Genomic DNA, 27,003 nt, shown 5'->3' with positions numbered 1-27,003 from the left:
AGGATATGTCCCCATTGTCTTATAGATGCAGGTCCAACCGCTGGGACTTGCACCTATATCGAGAATGGAGCCATGCAAGTGAAGAAGGGCGTCAGTAATTATGCTTTGGGTGGAGTTAGAGGCATGGCCTAGTATGAAAAAAACGCCCGCCCATAGTGTCCCTTTCAAAGGTTGGGGTATGTTTTGGGGCTGGTGAGGTTTGTGTGCCAGTCCCAGTCCAGCCCATGTTAATGTACGAGTTGTTTTTTCTAAACTAAAACTTCAGTATTCAGTTTATATTGCCGTGTTGGCACTTTGCGATAAATACGCGGATTTTGGGTTGCAGCTTGGACACTCGGTCTCTAAAAGGTTCGCCAACACTGCTCTAGAGGATACTGTATACAGAAAGTCAGAGAGGAATGGTGGGAGATTTCAGCTCTGAAATCATCAACACTGGCAAAGAGGCTTTACGGTAGGTTCACAAGGAGGATTTTGTCGCAGTATCCCATGGCAGAAACCGCTGCACTGTGCTGCAGTGGGTTTCCATGGTGACCCACTCAACTGAATGGAGCTAAACCGCAAGTGAGCTCCAGCTGCAGCTTTATGAGGGATCCGTGCGGTGACCGCGACCTGTACGTTCTTGGCATGGTCTTGAGAACTGCACAGCAAAAACCTCCTAACATGAACTGTGCCGTGGCTTCACATTGAAAAAAAACAGGAGGTGGTTTCAGAGCAGATACGGCGCGGTTTTTGGCACTGAAGCTGCGCCCAAAATACTATGTCTGAACATACCCCTAAACTGCAATACAAGCTGTAACTGAGGAACAAAGTGAAATAAGCAAAGCAATGCATTTATATAGTTAAAAGGGGTTGTGTCACTTCAGCAAGTGGCATTTATCATGTAGAGAAAGTTAATACAAGGCACTAATGTATTGTGATTGCCTATATTGCTTCCTTTGCTGGCTGGATTCATTTTTCCTTCACATTATACATTGCTTGTTTCCATGGTTACGACTACCCTGCAATCCAGCAGCAGTGGTCGTGCTTGTACACTATAGGAAAAAGCGCCAGCCTACGTGAGCTCCCACGGTCCCGGCCACCAGAGAGGCCTGCGCTTTTTCCTATAGTGTGCAAGCACGACCACAGCTGCTGGATTGCAGGGTGGTTGTAACCATGGAAACGAGCAGTGTATAATGATGGAAAAATCTATTCAGCCAGCAAAGGAGGCAATATGGACAATCACAATACATTAGTAAGTGCCTTGTATTAACTTTCTCCACATGATAAATGCCACTTACTAAAGTGAGACAACCCCTTTAATTATTATTTTAAGTAAATGAGCGTATGGAATATAATCATTGATTATAAACTGTATTAGGCCTTGGTTCTATACAATGTGGAGGGCACATTATAACTCCTGGGGCTTGATCTCAGTACTGACATATCGTCTGACTTCCCTGAATATAATTATAGGACATTCGAACTAGCACAAAATCAAGACATAAACCATAAATGATGAATACGTTACATACACACATAACAGTGAAGAAAAAGCAAGAGAAGGAGCCAACAGTCACATGCATAAAAAGTGCAAACTAGCATTCAGATGTAACACAGGGGATGCGGGGTAATGACACTCTAATGTATATCGGACCAGAGGCTTATTCGTACCTCTGCAAGGTCCGAAAAGAGGGCTTGGCTTGTGCCACGTCTTATTGTATCCCAATAGCTCCTGGAGACATGATCTTGTGCATCTGTTTTATGTACCTGCAGAAGTTGTAAGAAGCAGAAATACAGACATATTCAACTTCAAAATAGTACAATGTGTAAGGATTAGAAATCAAATGCATCATCCTCATAATCACTATTCTATCAAACATGCAAATGACATTGCTATGTAGACCAGCATAGTACATATCAATACATAGTACAGTAACTGCAATATTACTACATCTCGCACCAGCACACATACACCAAGAGCAATATCTGTCATAGGGTTTGCATGTTCCCCCCATGTTTGTATGGGTTTGCTCCCCGTACTGTGGTGTCCCCCCTCCACTGATAACTTAATCTGGAATTTAGATTGTGAGAAAACGAGGACAGGGCCTGATGTGATGATTATCTCAGTACACCGCTGTGGAATATGTTAGTGATATATACGGTATATACATTTATAAAAAGTGTTGCTAATATGGAGTATAAAAGTTTATAAATTACTGTCCATATAAATCATTCATTTAACAACAAAGCTATAGTCCCATGATGCAAGGTAGGCTAAAATGTAACTGCTGTTTCATTTTTTATACCCTAATGGTATAGTAATGAAAAATGTAAAAAAATAAAAAATTTTATCTTTCCCCCTAAAAATTAAATAATAAAAGTTATTTAATACACTATATATACACCCCAAAATGTTTCCTAAAAAACATTTTAATGTGACTAGTAAGAGACTAATACAAATGCTTACTGATTTCATGTAATTGCAGGGCTTGTTTCTGGTTAGGCTACTTTCACAGTCGCATTTTGGCTTTCCGTTTGTGAGATCCGTTCAGTTTGTATTCTAATGTATTCTGAATGAAAAAGGATCCGCTCAGAATACATCAGTTTACATCAGTTCAGTCTCCATTCCGCTTTGGAGGCGGACACAAAAACGTTAGTTGCAGTGTTTTGGGGGCCGACTGAGCCAAACGGATCCATTCTGACACACAATGTAAGTCAATGGGGACGGGTCCATCCTCTATTGACTTTCAAAGGTGTTCAAGACGGATCCGTCTTGGCTATGTTAAAGATAATACAAACGGATCCGTTCTGAACGGATGCAGACAGTTGTATTATCTGAACAGATCCATCTGTGCAGATCCATGACAGATCCGCAACAAACGCGGGTGTGAAAGTAGCCTTAGCTGTATGTGAGAGGATACACACTGCTCTGGGGTAGTGGGGGGAATTTATATGCACTCTGATTGGTCTTTTCTGTCTCTGGTTATCTGTATTTGAGAGGATACACACTGCTCTGGGGTAGTGGGGAAGGTTATCTGCATTCTGATTGGTCTTGTCTGTCTTTGGTTAGCTGTATGTGAGAGGATACACACTGCTCTGGGGTAGTGTGAAAGGGTTATCTGCATTCTGATTGGTCTTGTCTGTCTTTGGTTAGCTGTATGTGAGAGAATACACACTGCTCTGGGATAGTGGGGAAGGTTATCTGCATTCTGATTGAGCTTGTCTGTCTCTGGTTAGCTGTATGTGAGAGGATACACACTGTTCTGGGGTAGTGGGGAAGGGTTATCTGCATTCTGATTGGTCTTGTCTGTCTCTGGTTAGCTGTATGTGAGAGGATACACACTATGTGCTGTATGCAAATAACCCTATTGTAGTCACACAGGTAGAGTTGCTCAGATGTCATGGTGCCCATAGCCTAAACATGCCAACTATGGATTGGCTGATGTCCCTGGTGTCATCTCAAGCCAGTTCTGATGGTATCAGGAGCACAGTGAGGTGAATGGCCTTAGCTTCATCAGGTTCTGATTGTGGGAGGAAAGCTGTACAAGATCCCTTCATACTCAGGTACAATCCTTGTACAAGTATCTAACAGTTTAATTAGTTTAGCTGGAGATATCTTTAAAGGGGTTCTCCGGGAATTAAGAAAATAAAATTACTGAAAATACTTAAATATTACTTTGTAATAAATATATTCCCAAATACCTTTCATTCGCTACAGTATAATGGCTTGTTTTGTCTAGGGAGCAATCATCAGGGGAAATAAAATAGCCGCCGTCCTATTAGTACACACAAAACCTGTCCTAATCACACAGCAGGACAAGTTACTTCAGATCACTGAGGTAAATAAAGAGCTGCCTCATCGTCCTCTATGTTCTACTTGTCAGAGATTAGGATCCTGAATACAGCTGATAAGATCTTCAGCTGAATCTCTGTAGGAATGGAGTTCATGAGGAGACAGATATGAGGATGGAGGTGGCTAATGAGCAGCAGCACTTGTATGTAGTCTCCATTACCACAGTCTATCCTGTTTGTCCTCTCTTTACTTCATGTCTCCTCATGAACTCCATTCCTACAGAGATTCAGATAAAGATCATATTAAACTGTTTTCAGAATCATAATCCCTGACAAGCAGAGCAGAGAGGAGGATGAGGCAGATCTTTATCTCAGTGATCTGAAGTAACTTGTCCTGCTGTGTGATTAGGACAGGTGTTGTGTGTACTAATAGGACGGCGGTCATTTTATTTCTCCTAGTGATTGCTCCCAGACAAAACGAGCCATTATAACTAATGAAAGGTATGTGGGAATATATTTATTATAAAGTTATATGTAAGTATTTTCATTTTCTTAATTCCCAGAGAACCCCTTTAAGGGACTCCAGTAGCTTTCAAGTATGTGGAAACATTTCATATGCATAGTTCAGTCCTATTCTACAAGAGTCCTTGCATGTATTTTCATTATTTGTGTATTAAACACTACTTCTACATAGGCTTCTAAAGACTAATAGTATAAAGCGTATGTTTTTTTTTAACATAAAATATGCTTAATGTAACTGTTTTAGGAATGATCACATTTCTGGCCACAGAACATAAATGTATTACATTATACTACTCTGAATAGCGCAAATAACAGCAGTCACATCTATGGCCCCTATCGATGGATCTGCATGTAAAAGCCTAGTGATGGATGGAGAGTCATATGAAATAGTCTTTTGTTTGATCAGTTATTTCCACAGGTATCTCAAACATGAGAAGCTCTATGAAAATGTATGAAAAGTCGGCATTGTACTATATTCCCTCCCGTACAAAAGAGAGAGAAAAGCATGCATGTTATGTAAAAAGATTAGTTAGAGCCTGGGAAAAAAGAATGTGGAAACACGGCAAATGTGCTGGGGTAAGTACTGTGTTAGTGGGATCAGTCGCAGCAATTGTGAGGTCAGGTAAAATATTTTACAGTAAAAATAAGATTAAAGGAAAATGAACAAAAATACATTTTAACACTTTTGTCTAAAATAAACTAAGAATGTACTTTCATTAAATCATTGATCAGACAGTATGGGGGCTACTAGGTTGGTCCTAACTCTCCTACTCTATAGGTATTGGAAAACCACACTCTGGAAATCAAGAAAGGGGCTGACAGGGGGTGGGGGGGGGGGGGGGGGCATGTAATGGGCTTTCCTATGCAGAGAGTGAATCAGCACTAGAACAACAGTGCCATTTAGATTTTTGATAAGGCTCTGTATCCTTTATTTATGCCAATTCCCCCCAAAATGTGGTTTAGGAGCTGGAGAACGCACATAACTGAGCCAAACAGAGCCCTTAGGACCCTATAGACTATAATGGGGTCCGTTATATTTCCGCTCAGAAGATGATTTTGAAGCGGAGACAAAAGTCCTGCATGCACAACTTTTGTCTCCACTCCAAAATCATCTTCTGAGCGGAAAGATAACGGACCCCATTATAGTCTATGGGGTCCTAAGGGCTCTGTTTGGCTCAGTTATGTGCCTTCTCCGTCCTTTCCGTTCTCCTACTTCTAAACGGAGCAGGGAAAAGAAAATGCAGAACGGTGATGTGAACGAAGCCTAACTGGTAGGACTCGGTACAGGGACCAGTATATTTCAATGTTAGGCCACCAGGCTATCTACCTACTGGCTGTAACACAAAAGTGGGGAAAATACCTTCTCATGGGTTTATGTTTGGGTCACCTTCCTTTTCTGTTGAGAGGGGAATAAGTGAATTATATAGAAACTGCCATTCAACAAAAGTTCAAGAGGGACCTGGAAGTATTTCTGGAGTGTAATAATATTACAGGCTATAGTTACTAGAGAGGGGTCGTTGATCCAGGGAGTTATTCTGATGGCCTGATTGGAATCGGGAAGGAATTTTTTTCCCCTTAAGTACGGAAAATTGGCTTCTACCTCACAGTTTTTTTTTGCCTTCCTCTGGATTAACTTGCAAGATAACAGGCCAAACTGGATGGACGGGTGTCTTTTTTTAGCCTTATGTACTATGTTACTAGTCACGACTAGTATCAACTGGGCGGGGCTAAGCTCTGTTCACTTGAAATGAGCTTAGCCCCGCCCAGGCCAGTTGATATTAGTCGTGACGTCAATGGGCCAGCGGTAAACAGTGAGAAGGCCGCCACCGGTCAGATGCTGATGATCTATCCAGAGGATAGATCATCAGTTTAAACAAACTGCAGAACCCCTTTAACTTTTTCTACATAATAAATGCTATTTGTTGAAGTGAGACACTCCTTTAAGTCTTTAGTGCTAGACGCGCTTGATACAGGGCTCTTGGTGCTAAACATGTAGCAAGACTAACTACAAAATGTTCGAAGTTGTACATTGATGGCCATAAGAAATAGATATTTTTAAGTATTCAGTAGACTGAGGTGAAATGTAAATTGTAGAAGACAACCCAGAGATCCAGAATTACAATGCAGGATATGGAGCAGAGTTAAAGCCTTGGCTTGAATGCAGTTGTATGACATCAGAAGCGAGCGGTATGGAAACAAAAGGCATTCACATTAGCGCTCTGGCTTTCTGACAACTACATGATACGGTGGCACTGAACACCACTTTGTAGCTACTTACAAGCACTGGGAAAGTTGAAGGGTGCAATGTATCTACTATATGATCACAAAGAAGCCTATTGAATTGCTAATATAAAGGATTCCTTATTGGGGATGCAGGTTCGTGTTTTTTGCCGTTTGTAGCTAAACTAATGTGTCTTTTACGGCAATATTCTCCTGTTTCTGGGTATCAATAATAACTGTCCTCAGGGAAGGCAGTAAGTGTTGTCATGGGGCTATATGCTGTAAAGAGCTTCTCACGGGGAGCTCGTAATTTCCACGGCTGATTAAAGAAAGTAAAACAAAAGGGGCTTTAAGAAAGTAAAAAATACTAAGGGGCTTTAATATAGAATCTGTTAATGGTTCTTCTTTTGTGACTATTACTGGAGTCCTTAAAGGGGTTGTTCCAGGAAAATAATTTCTACATTTTTTAAACCAGCACCTGGATCTGAATACTTTTGTAATTGTATTTAATTAAAAATGTAGTATAGCCACTGAGTTATTCAATAAAATGTATCTGTACAGCGCCACCTGCTGTTCGTTCTTTTCCTTATACCTTGTCCCCCTCACTGAGGTGGTCACATGTGCTCGGTTTAAATCTTCAACTGTCACCAGCCATACAGTATGTTTTGGTACAAGCTGTGACAGTTACAGGGAAAGAGCCGGAAGGACATACCCCCTGAGGAAGGACACAACCCCTCAGCTGCCACCCTGAAATAAAGCTAGCGGAAGAATTGGAGCAATGAATGGGGAGATCTCTGGATCCATGTGAGGTGCAGGGCTGGTTCTGACTTTGTAAGAAAGAGATTGTCATGTACTATATGATGTCTGATTGTCATTTTTTAAATTAATCATGAGATAACCCCTTTAAGGGCTCATGCACATGAATGTGTGCTAACCGTGATGCAGACTGCAAAATGCACAGGCACCGATCGTGGGGCCGCTGTATGCAGACGCAGAACCCATTTACTTGAACGGGGTCCGCGATCTGCATCTAATGGTCCGCACTGCAAAAAAGTAGTACATGCACTACTTTTTGCGGCGCGGAGGCACAGACAGAAAACTATGGAGTGCTTCTGTGGGGTTCCATGCCTCCAATCTGCACAGCACCTTCTGGATTGCGGACCCATTAAAGTGAATGGGTCTGCATCTGAGATACAGTGCACAAACGGCCAGTGCCCGTATATTGCGGACCCGCTGTTTGCGGGATGCAATACGGGCACCGGCTGAGAATGGTGATGTGTATGAGCCCTAAGGAAGTGGGTAGATTAAGTAGCATAATGGCTGCCTTCTATGTGGTGTAAATCACCAATTACCTTATGTGTGCACTGAGCATATCAGATTAGGATCTCCATGACCTGTATTGAACAGCGAGCAATACTCTGGTAAGACTGGCCATTAGGAATATAAGGATGCCTTCACATGTTGCAGATTTTTGTTGTAGACATTTCTGCGACTGAAAATCAGTTCCATTCGCCTGAATGAGACTTGCAGGAATCCATTTACTTGCTGTCGCCCCAACAACCCCATTCAGATGAATGGAACTAATTTTAGGTTGCTGAAATTAGTAACTAATGGCATTGTCTGGGAGATTTCTATTTTTTACAGTCTCAGAATGTTGTCATACAAAGTCATACTTACCTGACTGATCCCCCATCACTACTGCTGTAAGGATTCCCAAACTCTCTACCAGTTTCTGCTTCCTGGTCTCTCCTGACACACAGGAAATGACCGCCCAGCCAATCACTGGCTGAGGTGAGTCACCACTGAGGCCTGTGATTGGTTGAGCAGTCATTTTCTGTCTGTCGAAGGGAACCGGGAAGCAGAGACCTGCAGAGGATTTGAGACTCTTCGGATCAGGAGTGGTTGGGGATCAGTGAGGTATTACTTTTTTGTTATTTTTTCAGAATTCTGTGCCTTTAAAAAAAAAAAATCATCCAGACAACCTATTTAATAACTTTTCGTTATAACAGGAGCAGGCTTAATTTGCTGAAAGGCTGGTTGATTTCTTTGCCTGTTGTTTAGGTATTTTACTCTCCAGGTGACCGATCCAGCCTTTCCCATTGTCTCGAGGACATAACATTTGAGATGATTTATCATTAAGTGTATCATCATGTTACTATCTGTAGGAGTGTTTTTAGTGTGCATATATACCCCGTATACAGTAGTGATTCAGTAGGAATGCGGGTACTGTACCACAATCATAACATAAATGAAGGTCCTATGGGAAAAGCAACAAGACAGACATGTCCTATTCTACTGATGTCATTCTGAATGAGGAGAGCTCTGCCGAACAAAAATAACAAGTAATTAGCAACAGTAAAAATATTGACATATCGTCATTAACTACCGATCTCAAAAACACTTAAAAGTGGACTGTAAGGAACGCTCCAGTGACAAGAGAAAAAGGAAAGAAAACAACACTAACTTTTGACATCTGGGGAACGTGCAGCAGCAGGCAGCGGGCATTTACAGACGCTTTCAGGTGGAGTTGTCACTACCAAGTACTAAGAGGGGCTTTGGTAACATTTCAATTGGAACAATTGGAATAAATGGTGTATGACTTGGATGGTAATGTAAGAAAGTGAACGTTAATGAAGTTTATAACTTCAATAAAATAGTCCTAATTGTTTGATCATCTAGAGAATTAGGGTCAGAACCTGGAGATTATCCCTGAACATTAAAGGGGTTGTCCGAACATGTAAAATTTGCTTTTGAAAACTACTTAGAATACTATAAAAAAATAAAAGAAGTTAAACTCACCTTATACTTATACTCATCGATCCCTGCTATGGTGCTTCCCGTCCCCCCGCTGGCCTCTGTATTCTGACCTCCAGAAATGTGTCCACAGCAGCAGACAGACACTGACCACAATCGCTGGCTGCAGTAGCCACATGTTTGTGTCTAGATGTCGCCAGCATAGACCAGCAGGGGTTGGGGAGCGTTGGAACCGGAGCTGCGGAGGATCAGTAAGTTGAGTAGGACTTGTTTTATTATTTCATAATCTTCTGAGCAGTTTTTTTTTTTTTAAGTTACTGAAACAGCGTAGCGCCAGCCTGCTCCGCTCTTTCTGGGCAACCTGGTGGTCGGGTTTGTTCCATTTCACTTTAGTAACAACCCCTTTAAGTGAAGATTACAATGCTGCAGCTGCTCTGATGTGTACTGTACTGCACTGAGAAGCATTTTATTCCTGTATAATCTAAGGCTACTTTCACACTGGCGTTTTGGTTTCCGTTTGTGAGATCCGTTCAGGGCTCAATGGGGACGGGTCCGTTTTCTATGACACAATCTGGCACAATAGAAAAATGGATCCGTCCTCCATAGACTTTCAATGGTGTTCATGACGGATCCGTCTTGGCTATGTTAAAGATAATACAAACGGATTCGTTCTGAATGGATGCATACGGTTGTATTATCTGAACGGATCCGTCTGTGCAGATCCATGACGGAGCCGCACCAAACGCGAGTGTGAAAGTAGCCTAACTTTTAATGAGACTTTAAAAAATAAATCAGGTTGAGACAACTTATTTGTTGGTCAGGTAGTGCTGACCACATTACACTGGACATGTTGCAGCCAACTGCAACCTACTGGCCACTGACCAACAACCAATGCTTAACTTGTTGTGTAATCTGGGATGGAAGGTATATTACATGGTCCCTTGTTTGAGATGTCACAGATTTTCTGTCTGAAAAATCTGCCTAGGTGCACCCCACAAACTGCTAATACTTTCTCAAGGAGATATATATATATTCTCTCTTTCGGGTTAAAGGCGTTTTCCAGGCTCCTGATATTTATGACCTAATTTTCAGGATGGGTCATTAATTTTCAATCAGTGAGGGTCCAACACCCTGCACCCCCACCTATCAGCTATTCCATGAAGCCTTCAGTGCTAGAACAAGAACTATGAATGGAACAGGAGGCACAGCTTTGTTCAAAGAACAGTGGTTGTGCGAAGTTACTGCAGCTCAGCTTCCTTCACTTCAGTGGTAGCTGAGCTGCAGTAACCAAGCATGACCACTACACTTTGGCGCTGTGCTTCCTGTTCCGTTCAAAGTTTCACCACCAGAGGGTGCAGCGGACAACTGATCAGTGGGGGTGTCCTGAGGATAGGTCATTGATATCAGGAGCCTGGAAAACGTCTAAGTTACATAGCGTTTCTGTTGAACTGTAAAATGTACATAGAAGAGAAGACTATCATCTAGAAGTTAGTCTTAGAAAAATACAAAAATGCAAGCAAGTGGCTAAATCTAACCAGCATTATAAGCCGTCCTAAAACATCAGTAATATTGGTAAAACGTGAGTTTATCATAGCAAGAGCAGCTGTAAGCAGGGACAGTTCCCATAAGAAAGACTTGCACATTGCTTGTTAAAGTACATACACCGTTAGTTGTTGCAAGGTATCCATAAAGTTGTAGACGCTTACATACACCAACAAGGCCCAAGTGAAGTGTCACATTTCAGAGTCAAGTTGTGAACAGCAAGATAAAAGAGAAGAAGACAAACAGAATAGGTTAAGGCATGCACATCTCAGTATTTACAGACTATAGAGAACAGACAGGTGGTGCACAATTTACCATGTAGCAGTTTTCATTCTAATTATCATGACAGGATTTCCCAATTATTTCAGTCTTCACTCGGACTAGCCGAGAAGGACACAATAACAATAAACCTATCTTATATAAAATAGCTCCAATAAGAGTAAAAGAGGATATACATCAATGGTTCCACAACACGATAATACTGGTTGCTTCACCTACACTTACCATGTAGAAGAGATTACATAACACTGTGGGGGCCATGTATAAAAGAACCATTATTTTGGCCTTTACAAGTTTCTTCCAAGCTTCCGATCACTAGATGCTGTACTACTTTTATGGATATACCATATGTTTGTGGAGGGAGAGGTTATGGGGTGGTCTTAGAAGTTGTGGGTGGATTATTCTCAAAAAATAAAATAAAATAACAGTCCACTGGGAAGATTTCCACTTTAGTCTGTAGCAAATGGAGGTAACATGCAGATGCCATGATATAGCATTAAAGGGTTTCTGTCACCAGATGCGATGTGCTAATGTCAGCTAAACCTAACTAGCCTATTCCTACTTTTATCTACGCCCCCGTTACTCCAGAAATACAACTTGTATAATATGCTAATTAGCCTCTAGGTGCAGGGGGGCGTTGTTCCTGTTCTTAGAGGCTCCGTTCTCCCACCTCTGGCAATGCCCTGCTACACTAAACCATTCTGGAGTGATGGAGGCATAGATAAAAGTAGGAATAGGCTAGTTAGGTCCAGCTGACATTAGCACATCGCTAATGTCAGCTAGTTTAATAGAAACCCTTTAAAGAGGACAAGCCCTTTCATTATATAAGCATAAGAAAAAATTGTATTAGTCTCCCCATATCCTCCAGGACACTGTCAGCCTTTTACCAGAACCAAATCAGATCCCTGCCACCTTGACTGTAATAAAAATGGAACCCTTTTATTTGCAAAGCTGACCATACACATTAGACCAGGGATCAGCAACCTTCAGCACTCCAGCTGCTGGGAAACTACAACTACCAGCATTCACACTTAACTTGGCTGTTCTTGTAACTCCCACAGAAGTCAAAGTAGGATTCTGGGAGTTGTAGTTTCAGAACAGCTGGAGTGCAGGAGGCTGCTGATCCCTGCATTAGACCAAATGTCAATGGGAGCCTCCTTACTGTCCTGTGACAAAGATACGCATCGGTCATATTGCATCTCAAAATGTGCGTTTATTTGTTGTCAGAGAAGGGTTTAACATGAGTTTATTTGCCTTTCACAGCCACCTTGTGTAGCTCCACCTCAAGTAGCCATGGGGTGGCATCCCATCTGTCATCATAACTGGCACTTTACAATTCAATTTTATTTTGTGCCACTATGGTTACAGACTACAAATAAAATCTGTGTAGTCTGATCCTGCTGTAATTTTCATATGTATATATATATATATATACTGTAAGAAGGTACAAGGAATCATTGTGGATGGTAGGTATGTGTCCAGGACCCTCGGTGGAGTAAGAGCCAGTTTTCATGTGTCAGCAGCAGTTGCTGTTTGATACTTTGCTATTTAGTATAGCTGTAATAGCTGAACCGGGACGGCTCTTACTGGGAGTAGTCAAAGTGCTGGGTGGGTGAATACTCCCCACGTTCCAGGCTGGGTTTTGTCAGGCCTATAAAAAAAAACAGCCAGCAGTGTCGGGTGTGGGGAATTGTATCTCTCTCTCTGATATTGAAGCTCTGGCAGCATCTGAGCCTTGTGCCAGGCTAGAGGCCTGAAACCGTGAGGACTGCTCTGTTCTGAGCTATGCCGGTCAGGTGTGGATTAACACCCAGGACCAAAGGTGACTGTTTTGCTTTATTTTAGCTATCTGGGTGTGAACGAACACAAATACCGCAAATTAACTGTTGTACTGTGTACTTGCAACAGGTGATAATAAACACTGAAGTTTTGAGTTATAATCTGGTCTTTGCCTCTATACTGCGTCCGCTGGTCCTGACTACCATAGCGAGTCCCCACAAAATATATATATATATATATATATATTTCAGCAAAAACTATGTAAAAAAATGTTAACAAGAATAAAAAATACTGTCCTCTATTTCACAATAATAACCTGCTGTAAAACTGGCTTGCTCTCTGTCAATCTACTATACATTTTAATAAGTGAGAAGGAGGAAGCAGATTCCCATACATACAATTCCCTTACTGTAAATGACAGCAATCAGGTCTCTCATTCTTCTGGCACAGTTGTTTTTCTCCTGTGGTGTTGCCCGTTTGCTACGTACCATGGATACAAGTCTTCCGCAGTCATTAAGCATCAGCTAATTGCTGTAGTGCTCAGCTGGTTCACACATGCTGGGTGGTCTCAAACAGAAACCCCCACAGAAACCCAATTGGCAAGAGCACTTGTATGGACTGGTTTTTCGATGATACATTTCACACTTTTCTATGGCTTCAATCCCTACAGTATGTGTACTATACCTATATCAATGGTTCACACAGTTTCCGAGGCTTTATAAGGCTATGTTTTGTTGTATTCTTACTGTACACCTTTATAGCTAATATGTGTCGGCTGCTTTGATTTGTATGTAAGAAGGGAACATACAAATATGTAATCTCATATTTAGCACTAAACCCACCTCTACGGAAAGCTCCTTTGGCATTTCGATATTCAAGCAATGGACTATTCTGCTATCTGCTCACTTCAGTATGATACTTAAGTCAGTGATAGCTTGCAGATAAAAAGTATTTCCATCTTGGGCATTTAGGGTTCACCCACAGACTATGCTATAAATGCTTGGGAAATGAGGGAACAAACTCCGGGTGCCTCATCCAATGGCAGAATGGGTGTCCTGTAACCCCCATTTGCCAATTTAAGGCGGCGGTCAAACATCACTGAAATAAGATGTTGCCACAACATGGAATCATGAGAAAGACACATAGTATCTCCTGAATCCTGACCTACGCCTCTCATCCAGTTAAGCCAGTACTCTCTGCTCTGCACTGATGAGGGATTAGTTATTATCCAAGTCATGTCTCAAGGCCTGTTTAAAGGGTCAAACATTGACTTATAGCATAGCTACCTCACATATAGTGGCATTAGAGGCAGAGCTTGCTAAGAGCTACGCCTGGCCTATAAGACTCCTTACGCCAATTAGGTACTCTCCATAAGGAAATATAGTATCCCCCGAAAGGAGAGAGACAAACACAAGCACTGCCACTCTCCAATTATTCAATGTCACAAATGTTTATGGAAAGGACCCCCATCCTCTGTATGTGAGATCTGAGCCTATCCTATCAAGTTATGGAATATTCTGTGGATTCTGTGACTATTGATAATACTGGGAACCTTATACACCATGGCATAACTGTGTTACCATCTGGTCAAAAGGGTTACTATATTTTTAGAGAATCTACTGGAATTACTATTGTTAATTATAACACTAAGAATGGAAGAAGGATTGTTTGGGGCAAGAAAAAAAAATCTACTGCAGCTTTTCAATGTTTTCTCCACCAAATGAAAGGTTTTTATTTGGCGTTTCCTACTGTAGAAAATAGCTGGAGCATAAATGCTAATCCCATCTGAGATAACACATCTGTCCTATTGTACTTTAAGCAAACAAAATTTTGGAAAAACAATGTGCAACAAATTCCATGACTGCAGGTTTCCACATAATAATTATAATCATGACGTACAACGCTAAGGAACCGACAACCATTTATGAGATGTAAATCTCTCTGCTGTGCTGTTTTATATGTTAATATACGAGGAATACTAAATGGATCAAAATATATTTTACATTTATTTTTATTTTATTTTTAAATACAGATGTTCCTTGAACATTGTTGCGAGTATGAAATCCTTCTTGACCTAGCAAACATTGGGGCAAATTTAATATTGTCTTAAATTTAAGCTGCTTAGAGCTACTGTAGATCAAATTCATCACAGTGAGTTATGGCAGTGAGTGTGCAACCACTGTGTCCACCAACCGTTTTGACTTTGAAACCTATACTGGCGACTCCCTGTTTTTCACCCTTTAACCCCAACACAGGGATCTGGACTTTGCTGCGGGGAGTCACCAGACCGCTACCACATGGAGTAGTATGGGCATGGTTGACAGCTGACCGATGGGGGTCAGAAAGACAGATGCAAGGCACCAAAAAAACAGGCAAACATGTAGTCAGTAACAGGCCGGGGTCAGAGTGAATTTGTGATACAGGTCCAAGGTTGCGGCATGTGATGAATATGTTGCAGGAATGTCTGCGACTGTCCCATTCATCTAAACAGGGCTTGCAGAAATCCACAAGTTGTCATGAAACAAATAAATGGAACGGATTTGCAAATCGTAGAAATTTCTACGAAAGGGCTAAAAGTAATTTTTCTTTACAGACTTCCTATTCATTATAATTATGGAGAAAGTTATCAGCAGAGCGATATTAAACATGTTACCAGTTGCGCACACTTCTCCTCTTCTCCTTTCCGTTCTTTCTTCTCATTTTTCTTTCTGAATATTTCTTGTAGCTGGAAATAAATAAAAAAACCATAAAAAGCTAACATATTCTAATTTCATTGGGACCAATGTTGACCAATAATAATTTAAGACTCTAGAATTTTTATACTACCGAAAATAACACGTGTGTGTGTATATATAGAATAGCTAAAAAAAAAAATCCAAAATTTTGGAAACACTGAGAATATCTTCATACTACAAAATGGATGGGATTCAAATAACAAAAATACTCAATTGTACAAATGCATATTAAACCTTACAGAAACGTATATGAATCCTGCTGCTTACATCATTATATTCATTGTATGCACAATATCTGTGTAGATAGCTGAATATGGGTGTGCCTTGCTTTTAAATGCTTATACCCGAGACTCTGCAGTTGGTCGGAGTTAGTATTTTGTAGGAAGCCGTGTTGGCTGGGGGGAATCTGAGGGAATACTCTGCTGAGAAACAGCAACTCTAATATCATCTCTCCACACCGAGTCATTTGTCTGCATAGTAGGCACCAAGCATACCTACAGATCTTTTTCATACTGTCAGCACAATTCAATTAAATGATTAGGATTTTTGTATGTCCGTAAAAAAAATTCCTTTGTGGTGCTGTACAAATCATTACTTAATGAATTACAGCTTTTTGAGGGACTTCGATAAACAAATAGAAGCAAACGACAATCACGTATGAGATGTAAATCTCTCTGCTGTGCTGCTTCATATCTATAAATTATATAGAGGGAATACTAAACAGACCAGACATGTTAAAAAGTTACAGACGTTCAACAAGCAATGTCTTGAGCAGGAAACCCTTCTTGACTTAGTAAACCTTGGGACAAATTGAGTCATTTTGCATTAAATTTAAACAGCTTAGAACTGGACTAGATGTGCCAAATCTATCACAGTGGCTCACAATATAGACGGTAAGTTTGGTGGATCTTTAGACACTTTTCTCTACCTTTATGCTACCTCTTGGTTGGCTTACTTTAGACCAATTTGCTGAGCCACAATTTTGCAATGGCGGACCTGATTTAAACTACGTTCCCTTCCACTAGGTCACACCCATTTTCCTGTAAACCACAGCCCTTGCCCAGCGGGATGCAAAAAGAGTCTCAATTGCATAATAAATCTGGCCCAAAGTATTTACCGTGGGAGAATGCTACCACATTTAGCTTATTAAATCTGCTTTATTGTCATCTTAACAGGAGTATTTGTGTACAACTGTGTAGTATTAGAAATACAGAAACAACAAAGACTCCTTACCTAACTTTCACAGAGACAGATGTCCTTACATAGGTTCACCACCACTGGATTAGATGATCCCCCTGGGTCCACTTGGTTAGGAAGGCTTCTTATTAAAGAGGTTTTCCTGGAGTTCAGCACTGATGACCTTATCTCAGGATTGGCCATCATTATCTTACGGTGGGGGTCCAACTCCCAGCACCCCTGCTGATCAGCTGTTTGACAAGGATGCAGAGCTCAAGTGAGCGCTACAGCCTCTTCCTAGGCCTGCGACGTCACATTCATCGGTCAAATGGCCTAGGTTCAGCTCAGTCCTATTTAAGTAAATGGACCTGAGCTACAATCCCAAGCACAATCTCTATACCAGGGATGGCCGGCCAACCTGCGTCTCTCAAGCTGTTGCAAAACTACAACTCCCAGCATGCCCAGACAACCTATAGCTATCAGCCTACAGCAGGACATGGTGGGAATTGTAGTTTTACAACAGCTGGAGAGCCGCAGGTTGGCCGGCCCTGCTCTATACAATGTATGGTGCTGTGCTTGGTAAGCTCTGAGGGGGCCACAGCTTTCATCAAAGCCATGCAGCCTCTTTAGACAGCTAATCGTGGGTTAATTGGGAGTTGAACCCCCACAAAATTATATTAATGACCTATTGACGAATCCATGATGGTCACAAAAAAATTTAAATTATAAATATAATTTTCTACTATGACTTCACTAGTGCTCCGAAGAAAAGACCGGCACTCACTTTATCTTCAAAAATTTCTTTCTTTTTATTCGCCACGCATTGAAATATTCGGTGACGCGCGTTTCGGCTCTATAGCGAGCCTTTCTCAAACCAATGGCATATAACAAAGTCATACAATACAGGTGATTTAAATAGACCGCCACAGCGGAAATGACATCAGGTAGTCATGGTGATTTAGACCAACAAAATAGAAAAAAAAAGGGAGAAAAAAGAAAAAAGAAGAAGCAAAGAGGGAGGGAGCAAAAGAAAAAGGAAAACACAAGGTAACAATTTAGCTAATCAGATACACGTGAGAAACAGCCCAATCGCAACAGCATCAATGAAAATGTAGCAATCCTGAATTCTTATGAAGTTCTCTAGATATTCGTACTAGCTTGCAATTCAGATGATGCGGTTGGGGGGTTCCTCACGTTCTCTGTAAAATACAAAAAAATAATTAAATTTAACATACATGAAAAACAGACATCTACAGAAAGCTATGGAGATCGTACTCCCGGTTTAACCCCATGGGTTCCAGTGTCTGGAGTGTATGAATCCAATAAGATTCACGCTTCTTTAGCATTTTTAAACGATTACCACCTCTGCGAGGTTGTTGTACCTGCTCAATGATTTGAAAGCGCAGTTGCGCAATATTGTGTTTACAGCGATCAAAGTGGTGAGGGACGGGTAGGAGTAAATTATTTTTTCTAATAGTGGACTTATGCTTAGAAAAGCGGTCCTTCATGCGCATGGATGTTTCACCTATATATAACAGTCCACAAGGACACTTAAGTAGATATATGATGAAGCTGCTATTGCATGTGAAAAAACCTCGAACTGGAAAGCGCTTACCTGTATGGGGATGCGTAAAATATTCCCCTTTAATAACACTTGAACAGTGTATACACCCTAGACAAGGGAATGTACCCTTTCTAGGAGTTGACAAAGTCTTCTGGCGCTTCTCAGTTTGAGTACTACCCACATCCGCCCTCACCACCATATCGCGAATATTTTTGTTGCGTTTATAACACAATAATGGAGGATTTTTGAATTCCTCAATCGAGGGGTAAGCCCTAGTCAAGATATTCCAATGCTTAGAAAAAATAAATCGACACCTGTTGACCCATGGGTGAAACTTAGTGACAAACGGTATACGTGACCCCCTGGACTCCTGTTTAGGAGCCAAGGAGGTAACCCTACTCCTCTCACTATCCAGCAGTGCTGTGGGATATCCTCTATTCTCGAATCTCATAGACATTTCATCAAGGCGTTTTTCTCTTACTTCAGTATTAGAAACAATCCTACGTACCCTTTGAAATTGAGAATGGGGTAATGCTTTTTTTACAGTGGACGGATGATAGCTTGAGAAATGGAGAAGAGAATTTTTGTCGGTATTCTTGATATACAAATCAGTCACAATTGACCCACCTGTACCCTTAATAACCAGGGTATCCAAAAAATTAATCTCATGATCACTATAATGTAAAGTGAACTGCAACTCGGGCCAAATTGAATTCAAGAATTCTGAAAAGGCACGAAGGGATCGAATGCCGCCCCGCCATACACAAAACACGTCATCGACGAATCTTCGCCAAAAAATACAATGAATTTTAAACAGATCATTGGTGTAAATATATTTGTCTTCAAACCATGACATGTATGAATTTGCATATGGCGGTGCGGCATTCGAGCCCATCGCGGTCCCACAGCACTGCTGGTAGTAGGTGTCCTGAAATAAAAAATAATTTTCAGTTAAAATGATTTCAAGAAGTTTCAAAAAAAATTCTTTGGCACCTTCACTGTAAGAGGAGAGGGATAGAAGCCACTCTACAGCCCGTATACCCTTCCAGTGAACATGTACAGAGAACAAACATCGAAGGTTACTAACAAATCATCATCCTGCAACACCAGGGTCCCAACCTCACGTAAAAATTGATTCGTATCAAGCAGGAAAGACGGCATATTTTTAGTTAGGGGTGTCATAACCTTTTCAAGCAAAATAGCTGGCGGAGACAGGATAGAGTCAGTTAGGGCCACAATGGGCCGACCCGGTGGCTGAGATAAAGATTTGTGCACTTTGGGCAGTGTATAAAACACTGGTGTTACAGGATGATGATTAATCAGATATTCCCCCAATTTGGGGTCAATAATCTTCTGTGAAGTAAATATATCAACCAGAGTACACAATTTCTTTTTAATAATGTATACCGGATCGCCGTCCAAAGGACGATATACATCGATATTAGCCAACTGGCCCAAGATCTCACTGACGTAATACTCCTTGTCCATAAGGACAAGAGCACCCCCCTTGTCTGCAGGCTTGAAAATCAGGCTATCGTCCCCCAATAAGTTATCGACAGCCTGCCTCTCAAGGCGCGACAAGTTGTGGTTTACATGAAATCCACTTTGCCGTATCTCCTGTAAAGACTTTGACATGTCACGTTGGACCAATAAAATAAACGTTTCAACAGGATGATAACACTTAGGTGGTTGAAAGTGACTCTTGGTTCTCAGTCCAAAATCCTTCAACGATAAGCAAGTGTCACTGGTGGTTGCTGTGGTTGCGCTCTTTTCAACATTAGTGGACTGCAGACCCGAGAAGTGTGCCTTAAGTCGAAGACTTCTAAAGAAGCGCTGGCAGTCCATGTCAAATTCAAAACTATCAAGCGGACTAGTAGGACAAAATGATAGTCCCTTCTCCAGTACCTGCAACTGAAGAGGACTTAAACTTTTAGAGGATATATTGAAAATTAAGGTTTCATCTCTACCTGAGAGCGTGTTGTTCGCGGTGCGTCGATGCCCCCGATAATGGCGTCCTGCTCGTCTGGTGTTTTTCTTTGTTGAGGTCTTTGTCTCCTTCTGCCTAAAAAAGGTGCACGCGGAGGTCCCATAGTGGAATCACTTCCCGATCCGGAGGACATCGAGGTTCCCCGACGTTGCTGCCTGGTGAATAAGGGTATGGCTGTGCCAGATAGATCTTGCCATTTGTATACACGTTTATTCTGATAGTCCTCAGAGTCTCTGATAAATTTTTGGCGTTTAGTGCTTTCTATCTCCCTTTTCAGGTCAGCGCCAATTTTTTCCACTTTAGATTTAAGAGTAATCAATTCCTCAGCTGGTAAGGCATCCTTCAGTTGCGTCTCAATGGTGGCAATTTTCTGCCTACTAGTCATGATAGCTTCCGTCAGATATTCGATGGTTAATACCATCAAGTCCATGGAACACTTATTTAGAATATTTGAGAAGTTAGTGCAGTAATCAATGTTGTCACAAAAAAACGTCGGTCTCAGATGGACTCGCAATCCACGTGGGATACGGTGCAAGCGACAATATTCAGCAAGTGTAGATACATGTAGTTCCCAGGAGGTTAATCTCCTCACCTCCTTTTCAAGTTCTCTCCCTCGATACTCCGTGGGAGGTATTTTGAGAAAGTCCACATTAGCGGTTACACCGGACACGATCTCCCGTGCCCGCTCTTCCGTATAGGAGAATGAAGCCATGTAAAAAATGCACAGGTGCTCGCGCTGAAAAGAACTGCAAAATTTCAACGAGGGTCAGCCGGCACTCCGTTTGTAGGCGTGGTGCACGTGTCCAGGGCCGAAGTCCAAGTATAAGTGAACAGAAGAAAAGACCGGCACTCACTTTATCTTCAAAAATTTCTTTCTTTTTATTCGCCACGCATTGAAATATTCGGTGACGCGCGTTTCGGCTCTATAGCGAGCCTTTCTCAAACCAATGGCATATAACAAAGTCATACAATACAGGTGATTTAAATAGACCGCCACAGCGGAAATGACATCAGGTAGTCATGGTGATTTAGACCAACAAAATAGAAAAAAAAGGAGAAAAAAGAAGAAGCAAAGAGGGAGGGAGCAAAAGAAAAAGGAAAACACAAGGTAACAATTTAGCTAATCAGATACACGTGAGAAACAGCCCAATCGCAACAGCATCAATGAAAATGTAGCAATCCTGAATTCTTATGAAGTTCTCTAGATATTCGTACTAGCTTGCAATTCAGATGATGCGGTTGGGGGGTTCCTCACGTTCTCTGTAAAATACAAAAAAATAATTAAATTTAACATACATGAAAAACAGACATCTACAGAAAGCTATGGAGATCGTACTCCCGGTTTAACCCCATGGGTTCCAGTGTCTGGAGTGTATGAATCCAATAAGATTCACGCTTCTTTAGCATTTTTAAACGATTACCACCTCTGCGAGGTTGTTGTACCTGCTCAATGATTTGAAAGCGCAGTTGCGCAATATTGTGTTTACAGCGATCAAAGTGGTGAGGGACGGGTAGGAGTAAATTATTTTTTCTAATAGTGGACTTATGCTTAGAAAAGCGGTCCTTCATGCGCATGGATGTTTCACCTATATATAACAGTCCACAAGGACACTTAAGTAGATATATGATGAAGCTGCTATTGCATGTGAAAAAACCTCGAACTGGAAAGCGCTTACCTGTATGGGGATGCGTAAAATATTCCCCTTTAATAACACTTGAACAGTGTATACACCCTAGACAAGGGAATGTACCCTTTCTAGGAGTTGACAAAGTCTTCTGGCGCTTCTCAGTTTGAGTACTACCCACATCCGCCCTCACCACCATATCGCGAATATTTTTGTTGCGTTTATAACACAATAATGGAGGATTTTTGAATTCCTCAATCGAGGGGTAAGCCCTAGTCAAGATATTCCAATGCTTAGAAAAAATAAATCGACACCTGTTGACCCATGGGTGAAACTTAGTGACAAACGGTATACGTGACCCCCTGGACTCCTGTTTAGGAGCCAAGGAGGTAACCCTACTCCTCTCACTATCCAGCAGTGAGAGGAGTAGGGTTACCTCCTTGGCTCCTAAACAGGAGTCCAGGGGGTCACGTATACCGTTTGTCACTAAGTTTCACCCATGGGTCAACAGGTGTCGATTTATTTTTTCTAAGCATTGGAATATCTTGACTAGGGCTTACCCCTCGATTGAGGAATTCAAAAATCCTCCATTATTGTGTTATAAACGCAACAAAAATATTCGCGATATGGTGGTGAGGGCGGATGTGGGTAGTACTCAAACTGAGAAGCGCCAGAAGACTTTGTCAACTCCTAGAAAGGGTACATTCCCTTGTCTAGGGTGTATACACTGTTCAAGTGTTATTAAAGGGGAATATTTTACGCATCCCCATACAGGTAAGCGCTTTCCAGTTCGAGGTTTTTTCACATGCAATAGCAGCTTCATCATATATCTACTTAAGTGTCCTTGTGGACTGTTATATATAGGTGAAACATCCATGCGCATGAAGGACCGCTTTTCTAAGCATAAGTCCACTATTAGAAAAAATAATTTACTCCTACCCGTCCCTCACCACTTTGATCGCTGTAAACACAATATTGCGCAACTGCGCTTTCAAATCATTGAGCAGGTACAACAACCTCGCAGAGGTGGTAATCGTTTAAAAATGCTAAAGAAGCGTGAATCTTATTGGATTCATACACTCCAGACACTGGAACCCATGGGGTTAAACCGGGAGTACGATCTCCATAGCTTTCTGTAGATGTCTGTTTTTCATGTATGTTAAATTTAATTATTTTTTTGTATTTTACAGAGAACGTGAGGAACCCCCCAACCGCATCATCTGAATTGCAAGCTAGTACGAATATCTAGAGAACTTCATAAGAATTCAGGATTGCTACATTTTCATTGATGCTGTTGCGATTGGGCTGTTTCTCACGTGTATCTGATTAGCTAAATTGTTACCTTGTGTTTTCCTTTTTCTTTTGCTCCCTCCCTCTTTGCTTCTTCTTTTTTCTCCTTTTTTTTCTATTTTGTTGGTCTAAATCACCATGACTACCTGATGTCATTTCCGCTGTGGCGGTCTATTTAAATCACCTGTATTGTATGACTTTGTTATATGCCATTGGTTTGAGAAAGGCTCGCTATAGAGCCGAAACGCGCGTCACCGAATATTTCAATGCGTGGCGAATAAAAAGAAAGAAATTTTTGAAGATAAAGTGAGTGCCGGTCTTTTCTTCTGTTCACTTATACTTGGACTTCGGCCCTGGACACGTGCACCACGCCTACAAACGGAGTGCCGGCTGACCCTCGTTGAAATTTTGCAGTTCTTTTCAGCGCGAGCACCTGTGCATTTTTTACATGGCTTCATTCTCCTATACGGAAGAGCGGGCACGGGAGATCGTGTCCGGTGTAACCGCTAATGTGGACTTTCTCAAAATACCTCCCACGGAGTATCGAGGGAGAGAACTTGAAAAGGAGGTGAGGAGATTAACCTCCTGGGAACTACATGTATCTACACTTGCTGAATATTGTCGCTTGCACCGTATCCCACGTGGATTGCGAGTCCATCTGAGACCGACGTTTTTTTGTGACAACATTGATTACTGCACTAACTTCTCAAATATTCTAAATAAGTGTTCCATGGACTTGATGGTATTAACCATCGAATATCTGACGGAAGCTATCATGACTAGTAGGCAGAAAATTGCCACCATTGAGACGCAACTGAAGGATGCCTTACCAGCTGAGGAATTGATTACTCTTAAATCTAAAGTGGAAAAAATTGGCGCTGACCTGAAAAGGGAGATAGAAAGCACTAAACGCCAAAAATTTATCAGAGACTCTGAGGACTATCAGAATAAACGTGTATACAAATGGCAAGATCTATCTGGCACAGCCATACCCTTATTCACCAGGCAGCAACGTCGGGGAACCTCGATGTCCTCCGGATCGGGAAGTGATTCCACTATGGGACCTCCGCGTGCACCTTTTTTAGGCAGAAGGAGACAAAGACCTCAACAAAGAAAAACACCAGACGAGCAGGACGCCATTATCGGGGGCATCGACGCACCGCGAACAACACGCTCTCAGGTAGAGATGAAACCTTAATTTTCAATATATCCTCTAAAAGTTTAAGTCCTCTTCAGTTGCAGGTACTGGAGAAGGGACTATCATTTTGTCCTACTAGTCCGCTTGATAGTTTTGAATTTGACATGGACTGCCAGCGCTTCTTTAGAAGTCTTCGACTTAAGGCACACTTCTCGGGTCTGCAGTCCACTAATGTTGAAAAGAGCGCAACCACAGCAACCACCAGTGACACTTGCTTATCGTTGAAGGATTTTGGACTGAGAACCAAGAGTCACTTTCAACCACCTAAGTGTTATCATCCTGTTGAAACGTTTATTTTATTGGTCCAACGTGACATGTCAAAGTCTTTACAGGAGATACGGCAAAGTGGATTTCATGTAAACCACAACTTGTCGCGCCTTGAGAGGCAGGCTGTCGATAACTTATTGGGGGACGATAGCCTGATTTTCAAGCCTGCAGACAAGGGGGGTGCTCTTGTCCTTATGGACAAGGAGTATTACGTCAGTGAGATCTTGGGCCAGTTGGCTAATATCGATGTATATCGTCCTTTGGACGGCGATCCGGTATACATTATTAAAAAGAAATTGTGTACTCTGGTTGATATATTTACTTCACAGAAGATTATTGACCCCAAATTGGGGGAATATCTGATTAATCATCATCCTGTAACACCAGTGTTTTATACACTGCCCAAAGTGCACAAATCTTTATCTCAGCCACCGGGTCGGCCCATTGTGGCCCTAACTGACTCTATCCTGTCTCCGCCAGCTATTTTGCTTGAAAAGGTTATGACACCCCTAACTAAAAATATGCCGTCTTTCCTGCTTGATACGAATCAATTTTTACGTGAGGTTGGGACCCTGGTGTTGCAGGATGATGATTTGTTAGTAACCTTCGATGTTTGTTCTCTGTACATGTTCACTGGAAGGGTATACGGGCTGTAGAGTGGCTTCTATCCCTCTCCTCTTACAGTGAAGGTGCCAAAGAATTTTTTTTGAAACTTCTTGAAATCATTTTAACTGAAAATTATTTTTTATTTCAGGACACCTACTACCAGCAGTGCTGTGGGACCGCGATGGGCTCGAATGCCGCACCGCCATATGCAAATTCATACATGTCATGGTTTGAAGACAAATATATTTACACCAATGATCTGTTTAAAATTCATTGTATTTTTTGGCGAAGATTCGTCGATGACGTGTTTTGTGTATGGCGGGGCGGCATTCGATCCCTTCGTGCCTTTTCAGAATTCTTGAATTCAATTTGGCCCGAGTTGCAGTTCACTTTACATTATAGTGATCATGAGATTAATTTTTTGGATACCCTGGTTATTAAGGGTACAGGTGGGTCAATTGTGACTGATTTGTATATCAAGAATACCGACAAAAATTCTCTTCTCCATTTCTCAAGCTATCATCCGTCCACTGTAAAAAAAGCATTACCCCATTCTCAATTTCAAAGGGTACGTAGGATTGTTTCTAATACTGAAGTAAGAGAAAAACGCCTTGATGAAATGTCTATGAGATTCGAGAATAGAGGATATCCCACAGCACTGCTGGATAGTGAGAGGAGTAGGGTTACCTCCTTGGCTCCTAAACAGGAGTCCAGGGGGTCACGTATACCGTTTGTCACTAAGTTTCACCCATGGGTCAACAGGTGTCGATTTATTTTTTCTAAGCATTGGAATATCTTGACTAGGGCTTACCCCTCGATTGAGGAATTCAAAAATCCTCCATTATTGTGTTATAAACGCAACAAAAATATTCGCGATATGGTGGTGAGGGCGGATGTGGGTAGTACTCAAACTGAGAAGCGCCAGAAGACTTTGTCAACTCCTAGAAAGGGTACATTCCCTTGTCTAGGGTGTATACACTGTTCAAGTGTTATTAAAGGGGAATATTTTACGCATCCCCATACAGGTAAGCGCTTTCCAGTTCGAGGTTTTTTCACATGCAATAGCAGCTTCATCATATATCTACTTAAGTGTCCTTGTGGACTGTTATATATAGGTGAAACATCCATGCGCATGAAGGACCGCTTTTCTAAGCATAAGTCCACTATTAGAAAAAATAATTTACTCCTACCCGTCCCTCACCACTTTGATCGCTGTAAACACAATATTGCGCAACTGCGCTTTCAAATCATTGAGCAGGTACAACAACCTCGCAGAGGTGGTAATCGTTTAAAAATGCTAAAGAAGCGTGAATCTTATTGGATTCATACACTCCAGACACTGGAACCCATGGGGTTAAACCGGGAGTACGATCTCCATAGCTTTCTGTAGATGTCTGTTTTTCATGTATGTTAAATTTAATTATTTTTTTGTATTTTACAGAGAACGTGAGGAACCCCCCAACCGCATCATCTGAATTGCAAGCTAGTACGAATATCTAGAGAACTTCATAAGAATTCAGGATTGCTACATTTTCATTGATGCTGTTGCGATTGGGCTGTTTCTCACGTGTATCTGATTAGCTAAATTGTTACCTTGTGTTTTCCTTTTTCTTTTGCTCCCTCCCTCTTTGCTTCTTCTTTTTTCTTTTTTCTCCTTTTTTTTCTATTTTGTTGGTCTAAATCACCAT

The 27,003-nt window shown here is 41.5% G+C and overlaps 1 protein-coding gene across 4 annotated transcripts in view; it reads right to left on the bottom strand.

Annotated features, from left to right (window-relative positions):
• The window catches only part of MICU3 (mitochondrial calcium uptake family member 3), a 178,467-nt gene that overhangs the window by 27,980 nt on the left and 123,484 nt on the right, over positions 1-27,003 (bottom strand). For 2 of the 4 annotated variants that reach the window (XM_044299542.1, XM_044299530.1), the window contains exons 7-9: positions 15,521-15,592; positions 10,930-10,968; positions 1,651-1,746 (exon numbers count right to left, since the gene is read on the bottom strand). In XM_044299542.1, coding sequence (XP_044155477.1) covers positions 1,651-1,746; positions 10,930-10,968; positions 15,521-15,592 — 207 coding nt within the window. The remainder of the gene's footprint in view (positions 1-1,650; positions 1,747-10,929; positions 10,969-15,520; positions 15,593-27,003) is intronic. The other 2 variants (XM_044299537.1, XM_044299550.1) reach the window with 2 other exon arrangements.

The sequence above is a fragment of the Bufo gargarizans genome, chromosome 1 (genome assembly GCF_014858855.1).
Source record: "Bufo gargarizans isolate SCDJY-AF-19 chromosome 1, ASM1485885v1, whole genome shotgun sequence".
Lineage (NCBI taxonomy): Eukaryota > Metazoa > Chordata > Amphibia > Anura > Bufonidae > Bufo > Bufo gargarizans.
The sequence above is the reverse complement of the archived record's forward strand: the minus strand, read 5'-3'. Positions and strand labels throughout refer to the sequence as shown.